Source organism: Fringilla coelebs, assembly GCF_963513975.1.
Source record: "Fringilla coelebs genome assembly, chromosome: 2".
In the NCBI taxonomy this organism is placed as follows: Eukaryota; Metazoa; Chordata; class Aves; order Passeriformes; family Fringillidae; genus Fringilla; species Fringilla coelebs.
The window spans coordinates 26,228,314-26,253,059 of NC_140029.1; the positions used below are offsets into that span (position 1 = coordinate 26,228,314).

The 24,746-nt window shown below is 35.0% G+C and overlaps 1 protein-coding gene across 4 annotated transcripts in view; it reads left to right on the forward strand.

Annotated features, from left to right (window-relative positions):
- The window catches only part of ATP11A (ATPase phospholipid transporting 11A), a 118,275-nt gene that overhangs the window by 73,722 nt on the left and 19,807 nt on the right, over positions 1–24,746 (forward strand). For 3 of the 4 annotated variants that reach the window (XR_014616996.1, XM_084226217.1, XM_084226218.1), the window contains exons 6-24: positions 62–190; positions 703–806; positions 3,457–3,507; positions 4,981–5,045; positions 5,430–5,511; positions 6,802–6,952; positions 8,149–8,346; positions 10,735–10,908; positions 12,287–12,450; positions 12,731–12,802; positions 14,312–14,385; positions 14,620–14,723; positions 16,403–16,584; positions 17,049–17,300; positions 19,169–19,343; positions 20,571–20,673; positions 20,930–21,075; positions 22,050–22,109; positions 23,698–23,825. Coding sequence is in view for 3 of the 4 variants with exons in the window: in XM_084226217.1 (XP_084082343.1) it covers positions 62–190; positions 703–806; positions 3,457–3,507; positions 4,981–5,045; positions 5,430–5,511; positions 6,802–6,952; positions 8,149–8,346; positions 10,735–10,908; positions 12,287–12,450; positions 12,731–12,802; positions 14,312–14,385; positions 14,620–14,723; positions 16,403–16,584; positions 17,049–17,300; positions 19,169–19,343; positions 20,571–20,673; positions 20,930–21,075; positions 22,050–22,109; positions 23,698–23,825 (2,414 nt within the window). In the remaining variant the exon portion in view is untranslated. The other variant, XM_084226219.1, reaches the window with a different exon arrangement.

Below are 24,746 nucleotides of genomic sequence, written 5' to 3' on the forward strand. Positions count from 1 at the left end.
AGAAATCTGAAATTGGGGCTTCTACATACATGCATTTTATTTTCTTGTGTTTTTTCCTTAGGTTGGAGATATTGTAATGGTAAAAGAAAATGAAACATTCCCATGTGATTTAATATTCCTGTCGAGTAGTAGAGGAGATGGAACATGTTTTGTTACAACAACTAGTTTGGATGGTGAATCCAGTCACAAAGTAATTAAATATTCTACGTTTTCTTTCTAAGGCAAAGTTTGCTTTCAATTTTTGACACAGACCACAATATGACTTCATGCTTATATATGTAAGCAGGTCCACTAATTTGTGTAATTTATGTTTCTACCATCTGACTTCATTTCTCTTAAAATAATATTATTTTATAAAAAGTTTTAAGACATTAATTTGTGATTTTGTTTGTGTCCAGTAGAGGTATGCAGATTACAGTGGTAATACACAAATGTTTTGTACTTATATGCTTTCATAGTGACCTGATTTATGAATACACTGCAAGGTACTTTTGCATTACTGTATAATCATTAAAAAAAAAAAGGTTGGGAAAGACCATCTAAGAAGATGCCCAAATAGGAGCATTTAGAGATGCTTCATATTTGAATTATGAGCTCTTACATAAGTTAGTAAATTTCATGCTGAGCTGCAGTGTATGTACAGATTAATGTCTTGTGTATCTGTTCTTTTTTATTTTACTTACATGTTTTTATTGATTCCAGACTTACTATGCTGTTCAAGACACAAAGGCGTTTCACAATGAACAGGAAATCGATGCACTACATGCTACCATTGAATGTGAACAACCTCAGCCTGACCTTTATAAGTAAGACAATAATTCTTACCTGTTTCATTTAAGGTTCTTGAGCAATAAATCATAAAAAATCATAATGAAAGTGTACTGGCTGCATCTCTCTGGTTAGAGTGAGCCCCAGAGTGAGCTTGAAGTCAGGTATGTCTTCCATTCATGCTCCTTTTGTGGAGGTAGCTCCCTAGGTGTGCTCTGGGGTAGTGATTTCCAAAGGGGATGGCACAAAGCAGTCCACTGAGGAATGTAGTGAAAATTTTAGAACTTCAGTTTCTTTTTTTTTCAATACAAAAAAAGGAAGAAGTTAAGATTTACTAATACTTAGTATACTTCTTGATATTGGCACCCATACCTTCTCTGTATGTCACATACAATTTTGAGGTTCTCCAGAGGAAGAGGTGTTCCACAATATGGAGAAGTTGCCTGTGGCACTCACTCCTTTGCTTTCAGCATATTGCAAAGTATTGTTATTTATGTGTACCCAGTTAAATGGATTTACAGATTATATTATCTAGTTTTGACTGAAATAACACTCACAAAATGAAGTGGCTTCAAAAGACTCTTGCAAAGATATTGCAGATTGAAGATTATAGTAACAGTCTAGCACAAATGCACAGTAAGTAAATGACGAGCACTTCTAGTCCTGGTACAGAACTTCATCAGTCACATTACAAAGTAAAGCCACTGTCAATCTGATCAGATCTGAAAGGATGTCAGCCACAAAAAATTTAAATTGTCAAGACTATTTGAAATACAGATTTCCATTTGCTGTTGTTAACCATGAGCCTCATACCATAGGCTTTGAAATACTGGCTAATGACAGCATGAAGCCATTATGATTAGGGAAACACTTCAATGCAGTACATGAAGAAAAACGTTTAGAGTTGCATAAAGTCATACAATACTCAGTATTTTACAAAAAGAACTGTACACAATTCCACTAAACCTAATGAGAAATCTTGAGAAGCCCCTTTTGAAGTTTATTTCTTAATAGTAATACAAGAAATCCTATACCACTGAGAAAACACTTGTTTTTTTCTGCCACAGGAAAAAATAGCTGAAATAATACACAGAAAACAATATGATGTCAAGCTAAAATGCACTCTTTTGGTAGTAAATACTGTTGGAAGATGCAGAAAAAACATTGCTCATTTCTGAGGTGTGAAGGCATCTCTTTTCTGTGATCTTGGTGATTAAGAAGCTGATTTAGAAATCTGCTTGAGAACAGGTTTTTCAGAGTGTCAAGTCCATCACTTGCTTGATGCTTTTTTTAAATACTTGGCTCTCAAAGTGAATGACTGCAAGTTGAAACTCATGCTATTATAGATGGTGAAATTCTGTGGGATATAGCTGTTGACACAAAATAATGAAAATGTTTCTTGGTAGTCAGCTTGTATCTCTGCTGATTCTAACTTGAAATTTTACCTCTCAGCAAAACAGTGATGAATCTTCTTTTCCAAAGGCATGTGGTTATTTTGCATCATGATGCAAAATAACTGTGCATTATTGTTAATAATAACCAACTGTACATTATTGTCTTCAGATGTGGCCCTGCCATGTTGTATGTTCTGTAAGCACACAAGTTACCACTCCTGTGAGCCTCAGAGGGTCCATGTCGGGGTAACAGGCCCACCAGCTGCCCACAGTTTCCTCTACCACTGAGAACCCTGATGTCCAGCTTAATCCTTTTTGCATTAGGTTATCCACTTGGACAGTGGTATTGCAAATACACTGTACTGATTACGGCTGGAATGAAGTCAGTTCCCTTCACAGCAGCCAGTGTAGTGTAGTGTTGTTGCTCTGAGACTAAAACAGTGTTTATTGCACAACATGGTTTTAGCTATTGTTGCCAAATTTTTACAGTGTCAAACTTTTTGTTCCTCATTTTGCCCCTCCAGCAAATAGGCTGGGGGTGGGCAAGAGGCTGGGAATGGACACAGCCAGGATGACTGACCGCAGTTGACCAGAGGGTCTCTGCCATATAGTGTCATGCTCAGCAATAGAACCAGGGGCAGGAGGCAGTCTTCCAAAGCAGCTGTTGCTTGGAGACTGGCTGGACATTGGCAGGCTCTTGGGAGGTGATGAGTAGTTGCCTTTGTGTCACTTGTTTTTTTCCCTTCACTTATTAAACTGTCAAGATCTTACTTTTGCTCTTCCAGTTCTGTTCCCTGTCCTGCTGGGGAGGGAAGGAGCCAGAGGCTGATGGGTGCTTAGCTGCTATCCAGGGTCAAGCCACCACATACAGATAAAATGTGCTGACAGATATTAAGAGGAAGAATTACTTACTAGCTCCATGCTTTGGTTTGCTTTGGTTTTAATTTAGCTGTGGGGTTTAGATGTTGAAAAATATAGTAATTGCACTGACTTATCTCAGGTAGTTTAAGGAATAAGACTTTTTATTTCTTTTTCATGAGTCTACTTAGAAGATTTATCCCTATTTTTTACACCTATTTATTTGCAAAATTTGTCAAGTTACTGTTCTCTGTATTTCTGTATTTACATGTTTTAAGTGTATATCTAGATGTATCTCTTACGTTCTTGTTTGTGTTCTGGATAATTGGAGCCTGTTCACTTGGAAAGTGTTCTCTGTGATACATATTTTCTAGAAAATATTTTTTAAATAATATATTAGCAGTACTGTTAAACTACTTGTATATTTCCCTTTCAGATTTGTTGGTCGAATAAATGTTTACCATGATAGGAATGAGCCTATTGCAAGGTGGGGAAATCCAGAGTTTCTGCACATTTAAATATTTCACAGTTCAATAAGTATCAATAATGAGAATTACCTTTGGTTCACCAACATTGTGCTGCTATGTTTTAATGATAAAATATTTTTCTCTTAAAAAATTCCAGACTGCTATTTCGTAAATAATTGATATTTTTATCTTCTAATCATATTTCTCTTCTTAAGTATTTTAATGTCTTTATGCAACTTCAATTTTATCTGAAATGTATTTAGTTGGTAAATGATGTTGATAGGATTTTGACAGCACTTATACAATACTGCCCCATTAGTGTGAGATCTTGGTAGTGCACTAAACAATATAAATACTATCACTTGTGTATTTCATTTTTCTTAAATTCTTAAGGGTTTGAACATGTCAAATATTTTTTTTGTGTAATTTTACTAGGTATGTTTTTACTTCTGTGTAAAATGTCCATAGTCCTGTGTGTTCAAGAGAGGCAACATCCAACTTGCTGTACCTGATTTTGTTCTGATTCTTGTCACAAAGAGGCAAAGCAGTAGGAGAGAAAAGCTGCTTGCTGGGGTGATATCCTAGATCCCAGCAGGTGGGGAGTAGGAATTGCCTTCCTAACCTTAGCATGTCTTTAGATATGTTATTTTCTGTCACAGTCTGCTATGGAAACTGTCGATTGATCTGGGTCATTCATGTAACATTGTTCCCCTAGTTTCTTGAAAGTAGTTTCAGGTTTTACATCAGCATTGTTGATGTAAAACCCCTGTTTCTTTGGAGTTTCTTGGTTTTTTTTTTTTTTTTGGGAGTTTGCACACAATTGCACTTGGAATGACATTGGAAAACACTGAATGTACTTCTTGGTTTGTTTTTTTCATTGCTGTATAGATAGAATCTGACAATTCTGCATGCAGTCTGTCTGTGAAGTAGTCCTTGGCTTTGAACTCATATGATGATTAATGTACATATCATGTTCCAAAATATTATTTAAACTTCATTGAGGTCCTTACATTAATTCCTGTGCTCTTCAATAAATTATTTTAGTTATATTTATCGGCATTTTGAAAAATATTTACAGCAAGTATCAAAAATATCTTGTATGCCATTTAAAATAAAATGGAGGAGTGTATTGTCCTTAGAAAGTTCTAACATATAGGACGCTATAGTTTATATAAGCCTAAAAAATAATAGAACTAATATTTTTAAAAATAAGTACTGTACAATTAGGATGGTGAGTCTTTATTTGGGTACCTACCAATATATATGTGGGGTTTAGGTGCATTGGTTTAAGATTTGAATTGTGAAATTGTCATCTTAATTTTAGGCACATGTTTATCTAGTTTTAATTTTCACTTAAAAATTTTAAATATGCCTTGTAATTTGTTAAAATAAAAGGTTTTTAGTATAACAAGGTTCCTGTTTTATGTGACTTCCACTAAGGTCTGATGGTTTTCTGTAAACGTTTAAATTTTGTAATACTTAACCTTTTGCAGGCCATTAGGATCTGAAAATCTGCTTCTTAGAGGAGCCACTTTAAAGAACACAGAAAAAATCTTTGGTAAATATTTCTGTTGACTACTTTAATGGACCCTGAAGTAATAAGCAAACATCAAACAAGGTTACAAGCTTACAGTTACTACTGAGCTTATGATTTCTATTGCATCACTTGTTTTACAACTTTTTAATAATGTTTAACATTGTTACATAGAAATACTTTAGCAGTTGGAAACTGTGACTGGAATGGGATGTAAATGCTGCTTAAAATTTCCAAGTACCAAGATAATTAAGCCATTTCTAATTTTGGGTTGTCATCCAAATCTGTGGTTTCTTTCTTCTGACTAAAGGATTAAAGAAATGACAGAGTATAATAATCTAATGAATTGTGCTCTTTTGAAGTTACTACACTGTGCAATCTTTAGTAAAACAAGTTGTCTAATTTCAGGTGTTGCTATCTACACTGGCATGGAAACTAAGATGGCATTAAATTACCAATCAAAATCACAGAAGCGATCTGCTGTAGAGAAGTAAAATATGTAATACTTATTTTGGGGTTTGAAAGCTGCGTGTTTATATAGTGCAAATCAGATTTTTTTTTTCTCTGAAAGTGTATGTTTCATTCATTTAAATGAAAGAAAAGAGGTAAAGGGACTTAAAATTTGCTTATTTTTAATTAATTTTTTACTTATCATGTAAGTCACATAACACTATATAAATGAGGTCCTCAATACCGAATTATTCTTGTTAGATGTTCAAAAAATACAGACATTTTGATTTAATGCTTAGCTCTGTAATGTATGATGTTTTGTTGTTCTATAAGACTTTTCTTTCACTGTTTAGAGTACATTTACTGGCAGTTTTCAGAGGTTGTGGTTTTTATTATCCTAGCATTCAATGCTTTTCATTGCAATTAAGTCTTGAATTCAGTAAAAACAACTTTTTTAATGCACTTCACTTTGGATCAGTTGCAGTAACAGTGCTTGTGTTACAGTGCTGTGACATGTTTTCCATGGTTTAGCTAAAATTAACACGTTCCAGACAGACATATATGATGGGAAAGTATGACAGTGCTATCCTTAAGGCGTGAGCTCACATTGATTGCTTACTTTTTTCTATTCCTACTCTATCTGAAATCACCAGCTCTGAGTAAAGTGTCCAGCCTTGTGAAAAACAAGATGTCATTGATTGAGGCAAAATGTACTGACCAGCTGACAGCCTTTCTCTTACACAGTGGCTGAGCAATGATATTGTGTCTCTTTCTATTGTTATTGGTGTATAACCCATGGCTTTTAGTTCATGCCCATCATAAATGAAAATATAATCTTAAATGCAAAGTGCTCTTGCTCTTTTTTTAGATCTACCTTGAGTTAAAGCATTAAAACTATGTAGCAAAACATTCTTTTTTGGTTTTTTTATTTCTATAAAAGTACTTATGTGAGTGATCTGACAATGATTCAGCGAAGTGACGTGAGAAGGTCTGCAGATTCAAGCCCAGTTATTCTGTTATGCTTCTATCTGTACTGTTGTTTTCACTAATATAGTAGTTTTGGTAATTTTGGAAGCAACACGCACACATTTTGGAAACAAGTAAAAAAAAAAAAAATTAAAAATAGGAAATACTGCAGTTGTAAATTTTAATGCAGTAATATTGTTCCTCTTTGGAAAAGCGCTTTGGAAGAGTTATTTAACGTCTTAGCATTGTTAGACTTGCAGCAAATATTAGACTAATGTATAACAGACTGAGTATAACATTTTCTAATAAACTCTGTAGTTGATATGCTAATGGAGTTCTTATTTTGCCCTTTTTTTTTTTTTAGATCAATGAATGTATTTCTTGTTGTATACCTCTGTATTCTCGTCAGTAAAGCACTAATAAATACTGTTCTGAAGTACGCCTGGCAGAGTGAACCATTTCGTGATGAGCCATGGTACAATCAGAAAACAGAGCATGACAAGAAAAGAAATTTGGTATGGAAATAAATTATAATACCAAGAAAGTTTCCCAAAACCCTTTATTAATAGAGATTCTACTGAAAAGTATATACAGCCTGCTCACTTACCAGTCATGCTTTTTTGCTGACAGTGGTGATAGTGTTCTTACAGAAAGCTTATATGTTAAATTTCTACCCTTAAGTTGTATGTGTGAATTTAACTGATGAGAAAATCTCTAGTTTAATATAGAAATTTTCATGAAAGTGTTTTGGAGCTGTCTGTTATTTATATAAATTACTAAAGAATTGACCTCTCACCAAGATACAAGGGCTGGAAGGAATCCCACAGCCATTGGCAGTCCTGTAAGAGACATGGTCAAAATTATCCACTGTGGGAATCTCCATAAAAATGGCCCTCAAAAGCTTGGTTTCATATTGCTCTGTTATGAGCACTTGAGGCATCAGAGAGCATCAGTCACTAGTGCCACATGTTCTTACAGGAATGAGGACATTGTCCTGAATGGATACCCAGAGGATCTGAAGCAGCGAACTGAACCCTGCCCTACAGAAAGCACAATATTTATTTCACTAAATCCTCCCAGTCAGACTAGGGGAAAATTTGCTTCCTTACCCTAAATGCATGAGGAGCACATGCTAGGCAGGCATTCTGGAGTTCTCATTAGCACCAGTAGCACTGTCTCAGCCTGCTCAGCGGCTTGACTGTAGCTCCACCAAGTCACCCCCACTGAAAAATTGAACCCAGGTTATGTGCATACATTCTGCTTGTGTTGAGAGAGGGAAAGGAAGCCCTTTATTTATGAAATGCTTCCTGAAAGTTATGTAATTTGGTAATCCTTGAAGGAGTTTCTGTGGAACTATGCTATTTTTTTGGTAATTTTTGAATGTACATGTTAATGTTTCCCTTGTTCCCCAGAAAGTTTTCGCCATGCTCATTGGTTGCTCCAGAACTTTACAATAATGCTATGTAATGGCATTCTACACCTGTATATCTGTAAAGAAAAATGCAAATTTCAGAGGAAAAGCTCTATTGCATGCCAGTTGTGATGTTATAAATCATGAAGGTTTACATCCTGTGCTGAACTGTGAGCTATGAAAGAAGTTTCTTATTGTTCAAAAGTTATTTGAAAAAACTGATTTGTAAATACATGTAGTAATCTTGCAGTGTTTAATGGTACATGAAAAATCAATATTTCCATCTTGTTTCTTTGTCAGTTTCTTCAAGCTTTTACAGACTTCCTTGCATTCATGGTTCTTTTCAACTACATTATTCCTGTGTCCATGTATGTCACTGTGGAAATGCAGAAATTTCTTGGTTCTTATTTCATTGCATGGGATGAGGAAATGTTTGATGAGGGTATGGGTGAAGGCCCACTGGTGAACACTTCTGACCTCAATGAAGAGTTGGGACAGGTAAATTTTGTTGAATTATACTTTTTTTTCAACTGTTTCTACTGTAAGTTTTTATTTTAAAATTGTTACTTCAAGGTTTTTTACTGTTTTATTTTGAGGTTTTTTGCAGCTACGTGTGCGTTTTCTTTAGTGCTGATTAATTTTAAAAATAAAATCAGATGTTTTGTTTTCAAAATCAAAAATTCTGATTTCTCACCCAGTCAGTGACATTCAATCAGTATTACGGTAGTATTAAGGAATAAACACTTCCTCTCTGTTGATTATAGAGGGAAACTATATAAGCATCTAGCTTCCTTAGATTAAAAGTTAGATGCAAAAAAAAAAAAAATCCCTTTTTGTCTGACTAGACTGACACTGCATCTCCAGACACAAGTTTCATCCATTAAAATGATCAGTTGTCCGCCTCATTTTTGGAAAGAAATTCTGTTCTGTGTTGAGAAAATCATCACCTTGAGACAGATACAGATAAATTTTGTTTGAGAAAGTATTTAAGATCTCAGTTAAAAATGTTTTCATAGGTTTTTCAAATAAATAAATAAGATGTATTTTTTTCTAGTCAAGCAGGTAATAAAGGTTTTAAGGATACATATCTGTTTGGATTACGGGTGGTACCAGGTATTTCATTATTATGGCAGACAATTGACATTGCCTCCAATAAGATCCTGAAAGAGGATCTGCTGAATTACAGCCTGGATGAGCAGACAGTGAGGTGGATGGAGCAGGGGGTGAACAGCCAGGCTCAGAGAGTGCTGGTCAGCAGTGCACAGTGGGAGGCCAGTATTTAGCAGTGTACACTGGGGGTCAGTATGGCTCCCATCCTGATCATGAATGATTTGGGAGCCATCCAGCTGGAAAGCATCTTTGCAGGAAAGGACCTGTGTGACCTGATGGAAATCAAGTTCAGCATGAGCCAGCAGTGTCCTTACGGCAAAGAGGGCCAGGGTATCATGGGCTGCATTAGGCAAAGTGTTGCCAACAGGTCAGGGGAGGTGATCCTACCCCTCTCCAGACCTCACCTGGAGTGCTGTGTCTGGCTCTGGGCTCCCCAGTACTGGCACATGGGCATACTGGAGGGAACCTAGTGAAGGGCCACAAAGACAGCCAATGGGCTGGACTTCCTATGGCTCATGCAAAGACAGGTAGAGAGAGCTGGAACTGTCCAGTCTGGAGAAAAGAAAGTTCAGGAAAAATCTTACCAATCTATACAAATACCTGAATGGGAGGGTACTAAGGGGATAGAGCCAGGATTTTCTCAGTTGTGACTAGAGGCAGTGGGCACAACCTGAAACTGGAGGGTCTGTCTGAACTTGAGGAAACACAAGACAACACACTGAATTACTTGATTGATAGCATTTTGTAAATTTAATGACGAAACTGAATGTAGGGATTGAGATGAAAAAAATCCATATAAATCCTATCCACTCAGAAAAAAGTTTAATTGAGTGTATTTTGTCCACAGATAAAAAGCCACCATAAAATTTGGCATTTGCCTTTTCAGATTAGTGCATTTTATAAAAGTCAATCTCAGTGGAAAATGTGGATAATTAATGATGTTTTTGAAGACTGAGCAAAAATTTATTTGGTTTTCAGTTTGCTCAGTGCACTACATAAATGGTGAAGTTTGATAAACAATCTGATGAACTCTAAATAATAGCCTTATTTTCAGTGTTTAGTTCCTTACCTTACTTAATTTTCTTAGTTTATCAAATATGACATCCAGTATGTATACAATACCTACATCCAGGATCCAAAATTGAGCCAATCTAGTTCTTCTAGTTGATAGTTATGATCTTGGTTTTAGTTTTAATGTTGTTAGACTTAAGCACTGGGGCTCATTGTAAAAGATAAAGTTAATGAAAAATTCAATATTGAGACAAAATGAGCGTTTCCAGGGCAATTACAGTGCCCAGGCGTATAACTGTATGTGTCCACAATCCTGATTTAAACTAACATAATTGTAGTGGGGAATTCTGATACTACCCTAAAGACTGTTCTGACAGTAACTGATCCACATCCAGGCATGTGCATTAAATAATAATGCCTGGGAAATGAAATTTGTATGCATTTTGTTTCTATAAATACCTGTCTTGCAGCAAGAAAGACATTAAAAACTAGAAAGGAGCTGGAGAGAAGAATGGAAGTAGGTTAAAAACATCATTTGCATCCATTATGAGGCAAAAGATAGCATTGTTTGATACTCTTGTGGGATAAAATCTTTCAGGGCCTATATTTCTATGAAGATAACTGCCAAAAGAAATTGTTGTCTTCCTTTTCTGAAAAGAGCATAAGGATTTTCAAAGGAAGGTGTAGCCCAGTTTTGTTCAGAGACATTGGAAAAGTCTGTTCACATTCCTGTGTTGTTTTTTTTTTTTTTGTGCTCATTTGCAGATTGAGTATATCTTCACAGATAAAACAGGAACATTAACTGAGAATAATATGGAATTTGTAGAATGTTGTATTGAAGGACATGTTTATGTACCACATGTTATCTGCAATGGCCAAGTCCTCCATGATTCTACAGGCATTGATATGATTGATTCATCTCCAGGAAGTAGTGGAAAGGTATGATAACTCTTTCTATGTTCTTGGTTTTTTACAATGAAACATGAAAATTGAACTGTACTGATGAAGGGAATGTTAGAATTCTAACAGTCTTGAATTTTACTAATCAAAGTAGATAACTGCATTGACATTTTAATTTCCTAGTTAAGATTTAAGTCTTAATGGGAAGTTTCTCATTTTAATGCAGTTATTAAGCTGAGTTAAAACCCAAATATAGAACTTTGTCTGGTTAATAGCTACAGACACAAATAACTGTTTTCCATTTAACCTTAGCTAAAACTGAGAAAGCAAGACAGGAAAATCCTCAAAGAGGAAAATGGGAGCTTAATCACTTATTTAGTCATCACTCAGTGAAAATGTGACCAGAGAATGGTTTATGATCAAATTAAATTACTTTAAAATGTGACTTAATTTAGCCACATCTGAGGTGTGCTGCCTGCCACATGTATGTATTGTGGCTATTTGCTGTGTTGAAAGTTGAAAATTAGTTGAAAGTTCAGGAATCTTCACATGTCAACAGGTGAACAGGGTGTATATGGGCAGGATAATCACAGGCAAAGTACAATGTATTTTTTATTACCTTAGTATAGCATCATATTCACACTCACTTCATATCATACCCTTCACTGTGATAAAATGAGGTCTTTTAAAATATGTTGGTGTAATTCTGCAGCCTTATGTGTCTCACCCATGATCCTCAGAATGTGGTCCCAAGGTATGCTGAGTTTTTATCTTGGAATCACAATGTCACAGACAGTTTGTATTTAACAGCACAGAAGAATAGGTTTCAGGCACAAAGATAAAGGTGTAACACACACAGGTACCAATGTAATAGAGATCTCTTTCTGGTGTCAGGAGCTGTCATTACCAAATCATCTGAAATTATATAAGAGGTGGTTGGCTGGAGCTGCCCAGGTATGTGCACTTCAGTAATTTATTTAGTTCCGAGGGGTGTTCAAGCTGCTCAAGAGATTGAAATCTGTAAGCCCTGGTAAGCCCTGTGCTCCAGGTATTACCATCCTTCTGTGTGAGCTCAGGACTTCTAAATGATACCTTGACTAGTATTTAATACAAGTTGTTAAAGTTTAAGCAAAAGTAAAGAAAAAAACATCTTTAGCTACATATAGGCATTCAGAGGAGGTAGAAGATGCACGCTTGGGGTTTTTTGCATCATTAGCTTGACTGGTATCGCAGTCCTAAGGGTACAGACGACTGTGACACAATTGTGTGCTTACCACAGGGAAGGACCTGGCTTCCCCTCAAGGAGCCTGCCTTTGTCTGATTAATAATCAGCAGTAATCAGTAATATCAATCACCTCCAAAAAGAAGAGTTATCAAGTGATAACACGTAATGATAACCGTTCCTTTTATTTCTCAGGAGAGAGAGGAACTATTTTTCCGAGCTCTTTGTCTCTGCCACACTGTTCAGGTAAAGGATGATGATAGCGTAGATGGTTTGAAGAAAAACCAGGTACCAAGAAAACCTTGTATATATATATCATCATCACCTGATGAAGTTGCTTTAGTCGAAGGAATACAGAGGTATGTGTCTACTTAGGTATTATATTTTTCTAAACTACAGATCTAATCACTGAATCTCAAATTTGTTTTCGGAACAAAAATTGTAGTAACAATTGCCAAGTAATCTTCAGCTGATTGCTTTCCTGACGTGAATATTCATGAATACTCATAGCCTAAAACCTGTTTGGGATTTTGGTGTTGCTTTGTTGTGGGCTCCGTCTTAAATCCTTATGACAATCCTTAAACTGGATAATTATATATTTGTTGCATTAATTCTCTTATTCTGTGTTTCATTTTACAGACTTGGTTACACCTATCTAAGGCTGAAAGAAAATTACATGGAAATCTTAAATCGGGAAAATAACATAGAAAAGTGAGTGGTTAAAAATATAACAAGACAGACTGAGTTTTTGTTGATGTGTTTAATGAACCATTGTTTCCTTACAGATGAATTAAGTCAGGAAAGCCAAGAACCTTGCATTTTAGTAGAAAAATAAAGAAAATTTAGTAATTTTAATTACTTTCACTTTTTTTGACATTATATGCAGTATAAAATATTGATACAACACAATGAAGGTGTGATTTGAGATTCATGACCTAATCTAATAGTTCCTGATGGTTTTATATATTCTTAATAGAAAATGCTGTGTGCCCAATTTGCTGTTCACAGATAATCTGTGGAATTTACAGGAGGGTAATATTGTAGAATAAATTTTGTGGAACATAAATATGAGTCAAACTTTCAATAGCATTAAAATAGTACAGCTGTTCCGTGGTATGTGCATACCCTTGAAAATTTACCTTACATGTCTCTAGATGTCTGCTGGTTTACCTTACCTTACATGGTTAATTCTCTGGTATATCTGTATCCTCCTGCTTGGGTCCTCTGCTGACTGTACAGGGACTCTTGGACACAAATAAATATAGGAACCCTGCTGTTACTTTACCTCCTTTTAGGATAATATGGGGACTTTTTAGGATCAGCTCATAAGAATTGGAATCAGTATCATTTGGTGACTCAGAAGAAATCACTGTAATCATTGAGAATTTTCTCCCAAATGCATCACAGTTTGTAGACATAGGCCTGATGTAGCTTTGCACAGGTCTGAGTTCTAGGGTCCTAAAAGGACTTAGGACTGAAGTACTTAATTAAACAAGCAGATTTGGACAGAGATGAAAAAGTTGGGATTAATGATTGGATTGCTTATGTTTACTCTGGAAAAAGGGAGGCTCTCGTGAGGGAAATAGGGAAGAGAGTAAATGATAGAAGGATACAAACTGATAAAACCAAAACAGTGCAACAGGATCTTGTGTTAATTTTTCCTCTTAAAAAGGAAAGGAACATGTGATAACATCCAATAATAGAAATAATGGCAAGTATAAAACCAGTAAAAAGAAATACCTTTTTTTAACTTGGAAAAATAATCTATCAACATTTGAGCAAGATTATGGAATTAGTGCAGCACTTTTGGGAGATTAGGAATAATAAAAAATAAAAAAATATAAAATAAAGATTTGGGTGTAAGCATGCATTTCAAATTCTAAGGCTATGTCTAAGTCTTATACATAGAAACATACTTTATAATCAGTACTGTGCTCTGCTGCAAGGTTTCTAGTCTTCTACTTAAATTAGAGGGGCTATACCTCTGAGGATACTTAGGGACATCACAAGTTCTGTTTCAAGTAACTAGGAGCTTAGGGCTTTCCTTACTTATTGTTTGCAACCTGCTGTTTCATTCTGTACTAGTTCCATACTCCATTAGTACTCAACATAATCTTCCATGTTAGAAGAAATGTTTTATTTGTATGCCTGAAGTTATAATAACCACTTTAGGAATCGGAAAAAAGAGTTGTGTAGAAAATAGTTCTGTTTATGTTTCAGGTTTGAATTATTGGAGGTTTTCAGTTTTGATTCTGTGAGACGGCGAATGAGTGTAATCGTTAGATCTTCAACAGGTAGGGCTGTTCTGTTCAATTTTTTTGTCCCACTTGAATTTGTTTCAGATTTATCAGACTTAAGCATTAAACACAGTCTGTATGCCTTTCTTTATAAAATAAGGGACCATGTACTAGCATGAGTGCAATGTTACCAAAAAGTTGGAAGAAAGCATTTTGAAGATTTATTAATTTGGATGTTTATTGAAGAAAGTATATTTGGTCATTTTGAATTCCATATGCTGTCTCTTTTAGGTGATATATTTCTGTTTTGTAAGGGAGCAGATTCCTCCATATTTCCTAGGGTTAAAGAAGGTAAAATTGACCAAGTACGAGCCCGAGTACAACGCAATGCAGTGGTAAGATTCCATTTTATTGATCTGTTCGCATGATATCAGTGTCCAAAAGAAATTAAGTGTTCTGACCTCCTGCTTTTTCTGCTAACAGATTTGTTTTTACAGGAGCCAAGGTTATTCTATGCCAAGGTTCGCTTAGGCTTTGTGGCTAGCAGTCTGTCTAACTCCTTTATTTGCATCTGTCCTCTATCTCATCTTCCAAATGTCAGTTGTGGTGCAATATGAATACATTAGATATGCCCAACTGTATGTTAAACCAGAGGTCATCAGTTAGCTCGTTAGTATGGCAGTTTCACAATTGTGGTTTGAATTAATTTTTGAACGGAAGAAAAGTGAAAAACAGTAAATCTCTGTAAAAACTATTGCTAGTTTCACAGCCTTAGCAGCTGTGATTTGCTGCCTTTGATTGCTTTACAAACTCTGAGGAGACAGTGCAGTGATCATCAATATCTTATATTTTTGCTTGCTAAAAATCAGCTATGAACTGGTTGATCATCTTCAAAAGAAATTTAGAACTTGGTTTTACCTGAAAGTAGTATTTGGAGTAGTCAAGTATTGAATTTTTTTTCTATCCAAAAATATGCAGAACTCATTGCAATGCAGGACAAATGCCAGTCTTACATAGAATATAATTTGCTGGCATTCAGTACTCAAACTGAAAACAAAGTATTATTACAAATATGTGTGAAAAAAAACCGCTACAGTGCCACCTGCTTTTGTTTTGAAGCAAAAAAGCTCTCAAAGTGCTTTACTGAGCTTCATTTTATGGGACAGCTGTCTGATAATTACAAATAAAAGAGGCTAATGAAATTGAAAAGTATTTACGTATCATATCCATTCAGTGTCTGTCAAGAAAGAAATCCAGACCAGCACCTATTTATTCTTCCTGCATAACTGGAAATAGGACTGGCTCCTACACACACAAGCCTCTCAAAGAAAATACCTGGCACCTGCTTTTATAAATTTCAAGAGGCAGGGAGATATTTTAATAATTGTCATTCTTGGTTTGGTAATAAGTGACTATACAAAGACCTTCTGGATGAATTAAAGTTAAGGAAGCTGAAGTGCCAATTAAATGGTGTTGTGAGAAGCAATATATAACTCAGGTGGCAAAACCTTACTGTGTTTCTCCCCGCCTTACACAGTCTATATACTCCCTTTCTTATTCATCACTCAGTCCAGAAGTTTGATGCAGTCTGGAACACCCACAGCTAAATTCTAGTTTTCATTTGATTGAAATGGTACAGTTGGATTTTCACTTTCAGTTCTCTTTGTGATGTTTGGTCCCTGTCTGTGGATCTGCTGCAGCACAGCATCAAAATCAGACTCTGCAGAGCTACTATTTTTATTATTATTATTTATTCTGACTCATCCTGCCTAATTATACACAGAGGGAAAGAAACCTTTACCTTGACTTTGCCTTCTCTTGTAATCTCATATATCCAGTTGGATCACTGGGTTGTTTACCTTCTGGAGATTGAAGTTGGTCCCTCAGGTTGTAACTGCTTCTAGAGCAAAACAGAATTAAGCTGAACCATATCCTAATCTATACTATACTGAACTAGTCTGTACTTAGTCACTTCATCATGTTCCTTTTTCAAATCCTCCAGCATAAACACCAGCAAGAAATCTAAGAAAAGTTTTGTAAAATGCATTTTCTTTCTTTTGATTGTGATTTTTAGGAGGGACTGCGAACGTTGTGTGTTGCATATAAGAAGCTCACAACAGAAGAATATCACAATGTACAGAAGCTGCTTCAGAGTGCCAAGTTGGCCCTTCAGGAGCGGGATAAGAAATTGGCAGAAGTTTATGAGAAGATAGAAACAGATTTTATATTACTTGGTGCTACAGCTGTTGAAGATCGGTTAGTTTAATTATTTCTTAGTTTCTTATCTTCAGTGATGATGACAAAGTAATTGAAGACTTTTTCTGCATTAGAGAACTTTTGGGAAACCCCTTATTTTAATTGATTCCTCACCCTTAGCTTACTAAAGTTACACCTGGTAACTTTATAACCTAGTGAGCAACTAATAATAGTTAAGTGTATTTGAACCATGTAATAATTTATTGATCAAGTTATAGGCAAAAGTTTCAGAGGGAAGGACTACAAAATGGGTATTGAGGAAATGAAGGAAGAATCTTTACATCTTAAAAAGATTCAAAAACATATACTAGTCCCCTAAACATTTTTGAAGTCCTACTTTGGGGAAAATTCTTAGATCTGATAACTTCTGTTGAAATTTTTTATTTGTTTATGAAAATCTTTCATTAAAGACCTTTCTCATTTCCAAGCGATCCATCAATGTATGCTGTCAATTGACTTTGCAGGCTACAAGAAAAAGCTGCTGACACTATTGAAGCACTCCAGAAAGCAGGAATTAAAGTTTGGGTTCTGACAGGAGACAAAATGGAGACTGCTGCAGCTACTTGCTACGCTTGCAAACTCTTCCGAAGAAACACACAAATACTTGAGCTAACCACAAAGAAAATTGAGGAGCAGAGTTTACACGATGTGCTTTTTGACCTAAACAAAACTGTCATAAGACAAAATGGCAGCTTAACCAGGGATACCTTCTCAGGGTAAGGAAAAAGTTGGATTTTCAGGCCAGAAATGGGCTTCTGGGCATTTTGCAAACAATGGAATTATGACCAATTACCTTAAGAACAGCAGTATGTTTCAGTTTCTGTTGCTGATGTGTGAATTATTGTGCGGCAATTAAGTATAAGCTTGTTTAGATAAATTTAGGGTTTCAGTCATGGTTCTTTATCTCATTTCTGGTACTATTTTGACTATTAAAAGAAAAATCACAACTGATACTGTAATAATTTTTCCACCATAAAACTATTAGCAATGAGTTAACAAGCATTTATGATACTATTTTAGCAGAGATTTTCTATAACTCATAGCCTTACAACTTAAATCTCTGGACCAGGTAATTTTTCTTAGCTCTCCTTACAATTTATACCCCATTGATCTAATCAAGAACATTTGTCTATTCAGTTAAATAAGTAATTTTTCTCCATGTCATCTGTACCATTTTGTTTAAGTACCACTGGTCTTACAAGGTGTGATCAAACATGTGTGTTTAACTTTTGGTGCAATGCCAAATTCTACATGTTAAAGCTCTTTGGATATTTTTTATTTTGCCTTTATCTCCAGAGCTAGAGAATAGTACTAAGATAGTAAAAGCAGGATTCTACCTATATGTTCAAATTCAGGCTAAAACTATTTCACTATAATACACCAAACATTCAGTACATTGCTTGAACTTCATAATGAAATATTTTCATTTGATATCATTGTACCCCAGCAGCAATGCCCTATTTGTGCCAATGGTAGCAAAGTGGTGAAAATATCTGGCAACTGTTATTAAATGTATTTCACAGAATTTTATCTTACTTGTCAAAAATAGCTTCTGTTCTAATAAAAAAAATGGAGATGCCTAAAATACATAATAATAAATATGTGTTTTTCTCACAAACACTGGTGTTGGTGAAACCATGTTTGTTGAAATCCCGTGCACAGTAGTGTATAACCTTGGAACACTGAAGAGAGAGTAAAAATAAACCTCAGTGTACATTTATACAACATTCACTGTTGACCTGGAGCCTGAGGCTGCTGTGTAATGCAGGCAGATGCAAGGGTGCTCTGAAATAACTTGTCTGGATGCCACAGAAAATGGTTCTTGCAGTCCAGACCATCTTATCTTCCCTATTGTTCAGAGTATGATAAAGTAGTGAATAAACTACTTCCTGTGACTGTGGTTACACTTCTAGCAGTGCTCAAATTACTACAGGCATACTGGTAATAGATTTTTATGGGTAAGAATATCTTGTAATATTGTAGGAAATTTAAATAATTATTTTAGTATTACAAATAAAAGTAAACCTGTATTTGACTTAGTGACTACTCTAAAGGCAAAATATCCATACTGTAGATGTAGACAGTGGCTTTATCCATCTGGGCCAACAGGTTTCTTTTAGGCATTTCTTTCAAGGCACAATTTACTTCTGTAAGAAAAAAATATTTCCTCATCAGAGTACCAAAGGCCTTTCCCTTTAACTTATTTTTCCTCTGTGTTATGGAGTGTGCTGCAAAATTAACTTTATTCCTGCAGCTTGGTTTACCTCACTGCAATTCTTGGAACCTTTTCAAACCAAACTGAAAAGTCATTAGTTGTACACTTATACTCACTGGTCAAGTCACTGAGGTATCAGATTTATGCATTCAAACTGGTGAAGCACTGAATATTTTCAATGTAATCCATAACTTTAAGATGTTGTAAATATCAGTCTTATACAAGGAATTGCCTTTAGAAATGTATTAACTTTGTGGTATTCTATGCTCATTATTTTTTCATTAATTGATTTTTACATAATTCTTATTGCCAGATTTTAAATGTGTTGGAGAATTTTATAGTGACAGTTTGTATTTTATCTCCAAACAGACTTTCAGCTGATACTCAAGATTATGGTTTAATTATTGATGGAGCAGCATTATCATTAATAATGAAACCAAGACACGATGGGAGCTCTGGTAACTACAGAGAGATCTTTCTTAATATTTGCAGGAACTGCACTGCAGTGTTATGCTGTCGAATGGCACCCCTGCAAAAAGCACAGGTTTGTGTTTAGTTTCATAATTGCTTGTTCGCAATGCACATATGTAAATATTGAAGGTTAATACTCTGTATGACTTACTATGATAACTTAAGATGCTACCATTCATTTTTGTATCTTCTAAAATGGAAAAATGTAAAAAAAAAAAAAAGGAGAGCAGAATTTCTGCTGGCAAGCAGTTTATTAAATGGTGTTGCTAAAACAGCAGCCAGCTGTGCATCTGAATTTGATTTAGCTACATACTATTCAAATTTTATGGTTGGTACATGCTAATATGAATATATTTAATAAATGAACTAACTGATCTCTTTTTAGCCTAACAAGCTTTGTATAGTCTACTCTTATGATGCCATAAGAACCTGTGTTACTTACTACTGCAGTGTGATATTTTTTCTCTGTTTTTAACCTAAGTGGAAAGCCAAGAAGAATCCAGACAAAAAGTGTGTCCATTACCATGTTTAAGTATACCTTACTCTATTGCATTTCTTGTTTGTATCAAGTAAAGATATATCCTTCCATTACTGAAACCTCTCAAGATAGCTGAAGAACTTTTAAAGGAAAGAAGTACTGGAATATGCATTCCTTTTTTCTTTCAGTTTATCATCTTTTTCTCAGCGTGCAGGTACAGCATATGTAACCCTTATTCACATTAACAAATGTATTTAGCCAGCACTATAACTATCTGGAAGTTTTTAGTTGCATCTGACTTGGTACCAAATTTACAGAGGTGATAATTTGTAATGGAGAGATTTGGAGTCAAATTTTTGGATAATTTTTATGTCAGTGGTTTTTATATGTATACAGAGTCCAATATATTTTCTTAAATGTAGAAAAAAGTTCAACACAGATGAGAAAGAGAAGGTTTTAGTCTTTCATTTCAGGATTTCTTTGAAATGATGCCCTCTGTCTCTGGAACCCTCTTAATTTATTGATGCACTGACACAGCATTAAGGAATCTCAACAACATCTTCCATTATTCCACTCTTCCTTCCTCCTGTCCCATCTCTCTCAAAGTAGTTTGGAAGTATTTAAAAAATGTTTGGAACAAATTCTTTGTAACATGAAGAAACGGTGATCTTTATGCCTAGCTGTTGCATTGAGTAACATTGCTTTTGTGTTCCTTCAGAGAATATCTTATAAAATTGTCTTGGTAAATTGTTTTTAGTGTTACACTTACGTAAAATAAACATACCATTAAGAGGAGAATTTCTAACACTCTTATTTTTCCAGATTGTAAAGTTGATTAAGTTATCAAAAGAACGTCCTATCACATTAGCAATTGGTGATGGAGCCAATGATGTCAGTATGATTCTAGAAGCACATGTTGGTATAGGTAAGCTTACTAGTATATTATTTCAAGTAAAATGACAAAACCCATATATTTCTTGAAAATAGGCAATCTCAAAGAATCAGCTTATATATTTTATAGACAACTTTTAGTGTATTTATCCTAGGAATTGTATGAGATATAGTTGTGATCTCCCATTACATCAGTACCATAGCATTATTATATAATTTTGCAATTAATTGTATCTTTTTAATAGTTCTTTAGTTATTCAATAGCTTCTCCTCTTTTTTGTTTTTTAAAGGAATCATTGGCAAAGAAGGTCGTCAAGCAGCAAGGAACAGTGACTATGCAATACCTAAATTTAAACATTTGAAAAAAATGTTGCTTGTTCATGGGCATTTTTATTACATTAGGATATCTGAACTTGTGCAATACTTCTTTTATAAGGTAGGAGAATGCTTATTCCAATTACATACACCTCAAAAACATAAATGGTAATATCTGACTATATACAGTTTTTCCAGCTAATGGTACAAACCAGGAACAATTCCATAGAGAGATTTTCTTGAATACCAGATGTAGTGCTGAAGTGGGATTATTGGTTTTATTCTGAACATGAAGTGAAATAGCTTTTATGTAGATAGATTCTGTGTCGATGTTACATTTAAAACCAAAATTCTCAACTTACTTTTTCATATCCTGCAAATTCCATCTCAGAATTGTCTGCTTATTTCCAGTACCTTCCAAGTTGTCTCTATAGTGAACTTTTAAAGCACATTGTAAATAGTATTTGAGAACTTAGACATCACTGCAGATTAAGTGATGCTAAATTCAATAGGATAGTGTCGGTGGAGAAAGTTCGTAGTGAGCATCCCCCTATTTAGACAGGTTTTTTTTATTTCAAAATGTTGGCATCCAGTCCAAGTTCTTTCGGTAAGCAATGAAAGATTATAGAAAGGAACTGTCACAAGGTAATTCAGGGTTCTAGTGTTTGACTATAGGTATAATTGGGAGAAGATGGCATTTGAGGTTACAGCTAGAATTACAGTTACAGTTGCTTTGCTGGTAACCGGGCTAATCCATGAGCATCCATGCTTGCTTATCATGGTTTATCTCCTCCTGTGGAATGTCCCTTTTTTGCTTTGCTTTAACTGAACTGTGTTCCTGGATCCCAAATTTCACTGCCCTTCAATTTTCAAACTGTAGCCTTGTAGTATTGTCTTGAAAATATTTTAAGTGGGTTTTTTTCTATCAGTACTACTGCAAGATGTGACTGTTGGGATTTAATATATGTAGCTTTGTCTACTGTTGCTGCAATGCTCACTATTGTTATCGTTATAAAACTGTGATATGCAAATTTATCATATTGTATATAAATTGGTGCTTGCATTTCGCTTGACAACAGTCACTTTGTTTTTCAGAATGTCTGCTTCATTTTTCCTCAGTTTTTATATCAGTTCTTCTGTGGGTTTTCACAACAGGTTAGTTGATCTTTTTCTATCAATGTAATATTATCTCTTTTGCTTTTTTCGTAACAAAAGAAAAAAGGATCTTCCTGAGAATTTAGTGTTAATTTACAAAGAACAACATCACTTTTGGTTCTTATGGTATTCAGTAGCAATTGCATTTAAGTTACAGAAGTCAGTTTTATGAATTATCATAAAAGCAGCGTTAAAGTCAAGGAATACAGAAATACAATATTTGGAAATGGCAGTGAAAAGTGAAATGTCTGTGGGAAATGTACAATCAGTTAGATTTAAGCCTACTGGATGTGAATAGAGGAAATCCTGAAAGATGAGTAATTGAATCAGTTGTTCATTTTTAGAATCCAGAATGAAAATGAGACAATAAACTAGTCTTCTCTAGCACGAACAGCTATGCATTACAAATTTCAGATGAATAGCAGCATTCAATTATTTGAAAAGGAAATATAAAAACTGAAAAATGGAGGAAAAGTGAACTGTTGCTCACCAGAAAAGTGCCATCATTCAGGAGATGATCAAGTATTTGCCTTCCTAAATTTTTGTTTCTTTCTCCCTTGCTCTCACCTAATTTGTGTAGAAAAGATCTACCTCTTCTTTGTTCTGAATGAGGGAGCAAAAAACAAAGGAATGCATGACTGAATTTAGACCAAAAGGATTTATGTTTTCAGTATTAAATTGAGTGAGAGTTGGATTTAATTGGGAGAAAATGGTGCTATTGCTTTGAATTAGTTGAAAGAAAGCCCCAGGAGGAGTTAAAATGGAGGAGTTATTTCTTCTGTTTTGGTTTCCATTTCAAATGACCACTGAAAACTTTGTAGGTTTTTATAAAGCATTATTACGATTTAGATATGAAAGCATGTGTTACGAAAATTTAACTTAATTTTGATCCTTTTAAGTGATAAATATAATTTTGAATCATAAAGGGGTTTTTGATAGCAATTTTTCCAGAATAAATGATTACCAAATAGATTTTGAGAAATAAACAGCTCACTTTGTGGGGTGAAATGATAGGTTTGAGGGTACACTGATGATACATATGTGAAAAAGCATCTCAGTGAGAAGAAGAATCAAAGACACATTGGGATGTTTCATCTTTGGGATTCTTGGGAAGCTCATTGCAGTCATACACAGCTGAAAAACCTCTGGAGTGCTCTTGCTTCTTCTCTGAATGTCATCATATTTTATAAACATTGAGGAGATAAAAGGGAAGTGAGATATCATGGATGTTGTGTCAGGGTAGAATTTCTGCCTCTAAAGCAATGTGCTCTTCAGTTTGGGTACTTTGGAGTTGGTATTCCCACTGATACAATAGGAGGGGCTGTATATGGACCAGACTGGTCCATGAAATGGATTTTTCTGCTGATATTTTTTCTCCAGGTAAAAGGAATACAAGTGAAGAGTTGTGTCCTATATCAGTTAGCAGCTCTTCAGGGGTATTTGCCTCCATTCTGAAGGAATATAACTTTGGTTGTGTGCAGAAGTTCGTGTATTCATTTTAAATCAAGTCTCATGCAGAGGATTTAATTTTAAAATAAGATTTAATTTTAAATTTAAAGTAGTTGATTTAATTCTTTTCCATCTACAGACTTTATATGATACTGCGTATCTAACACTGTACAATATCAGCTTCACCTCCCTTCCTATCCTCTTGTACAGTCTAATGGAACAACATGTCAGTCCAGACACACTCAAGAGAGAGCCTTCCCTGTACAGGTAAAATAAAACACTGTACCTCAAAGTTTGACTGTTCAGTTGTGGGATCTGTGTCTGTTACAGTGGAAGTCCTCAGGATTTCTGTACCACAAGGATACATCAATATCAGATAAACTGCAACAGAAGGGTTGAAGACCACATGCATGGCCTACAAAGTACAGTAGATAAACATGTAGTTTTGTATGCACGTTTACAAACCACACCATGCACTTGCTACAAAGGGAGTGAGAATAAAATAGAAATCACATCTTTAACAAAATCAAATTAGGAGACTTATTTTAGTGCTCTTTATTTCCTCCAACCTTGGGGAGGAACCATGCAGAACACAAGTATTTTTATTAAAAAAAGCATGTTGTTTTTTTCTAGATACATGTTTTATTCTGAAAGAAAAGATTGTTAGAGTGTATCAGAGTATGTATTCTGTGCAGGTGTCCAGCATTATCCCCTGCATTGTTGACTCACTTCTGGGCATTGGAATTGACTTGTTTAGGTTTTTAGCCACTTGAAATACAGTTCTTGCCTATTAACTGCATTTGGCCATCGAAATTAGGAACAGTGTCTAGTTTGAGATCCTTGTAGCTGCAAAGGCAGTACATTTCAGGGAGGGGTAACAGTAGATAATCAAAGGAAAACATTCTTTGAAAGAAGTAATATTAGCTGCCCAAACATTAATCAATGTAGGGATATGTTTTTACCAATGAAATTGAAGAGGAATACAAGAGATTACTGTTGAGTTTCAACAGTAATGTTTTTATTTTCTCTTTGATGTTTTGAATGTTTTTAATTTAGAAATGGTAGTTCAGAAGCCTCTTTTTGGTTTATGAAAGCTAGCAGAGCTTATTTGTCAGAAATTTCTGGGTTTTGATACCTAACAGAACCTATTGCTAAGCTGTTTTGGGCAATGGTAGTTGTTCTGGGCCA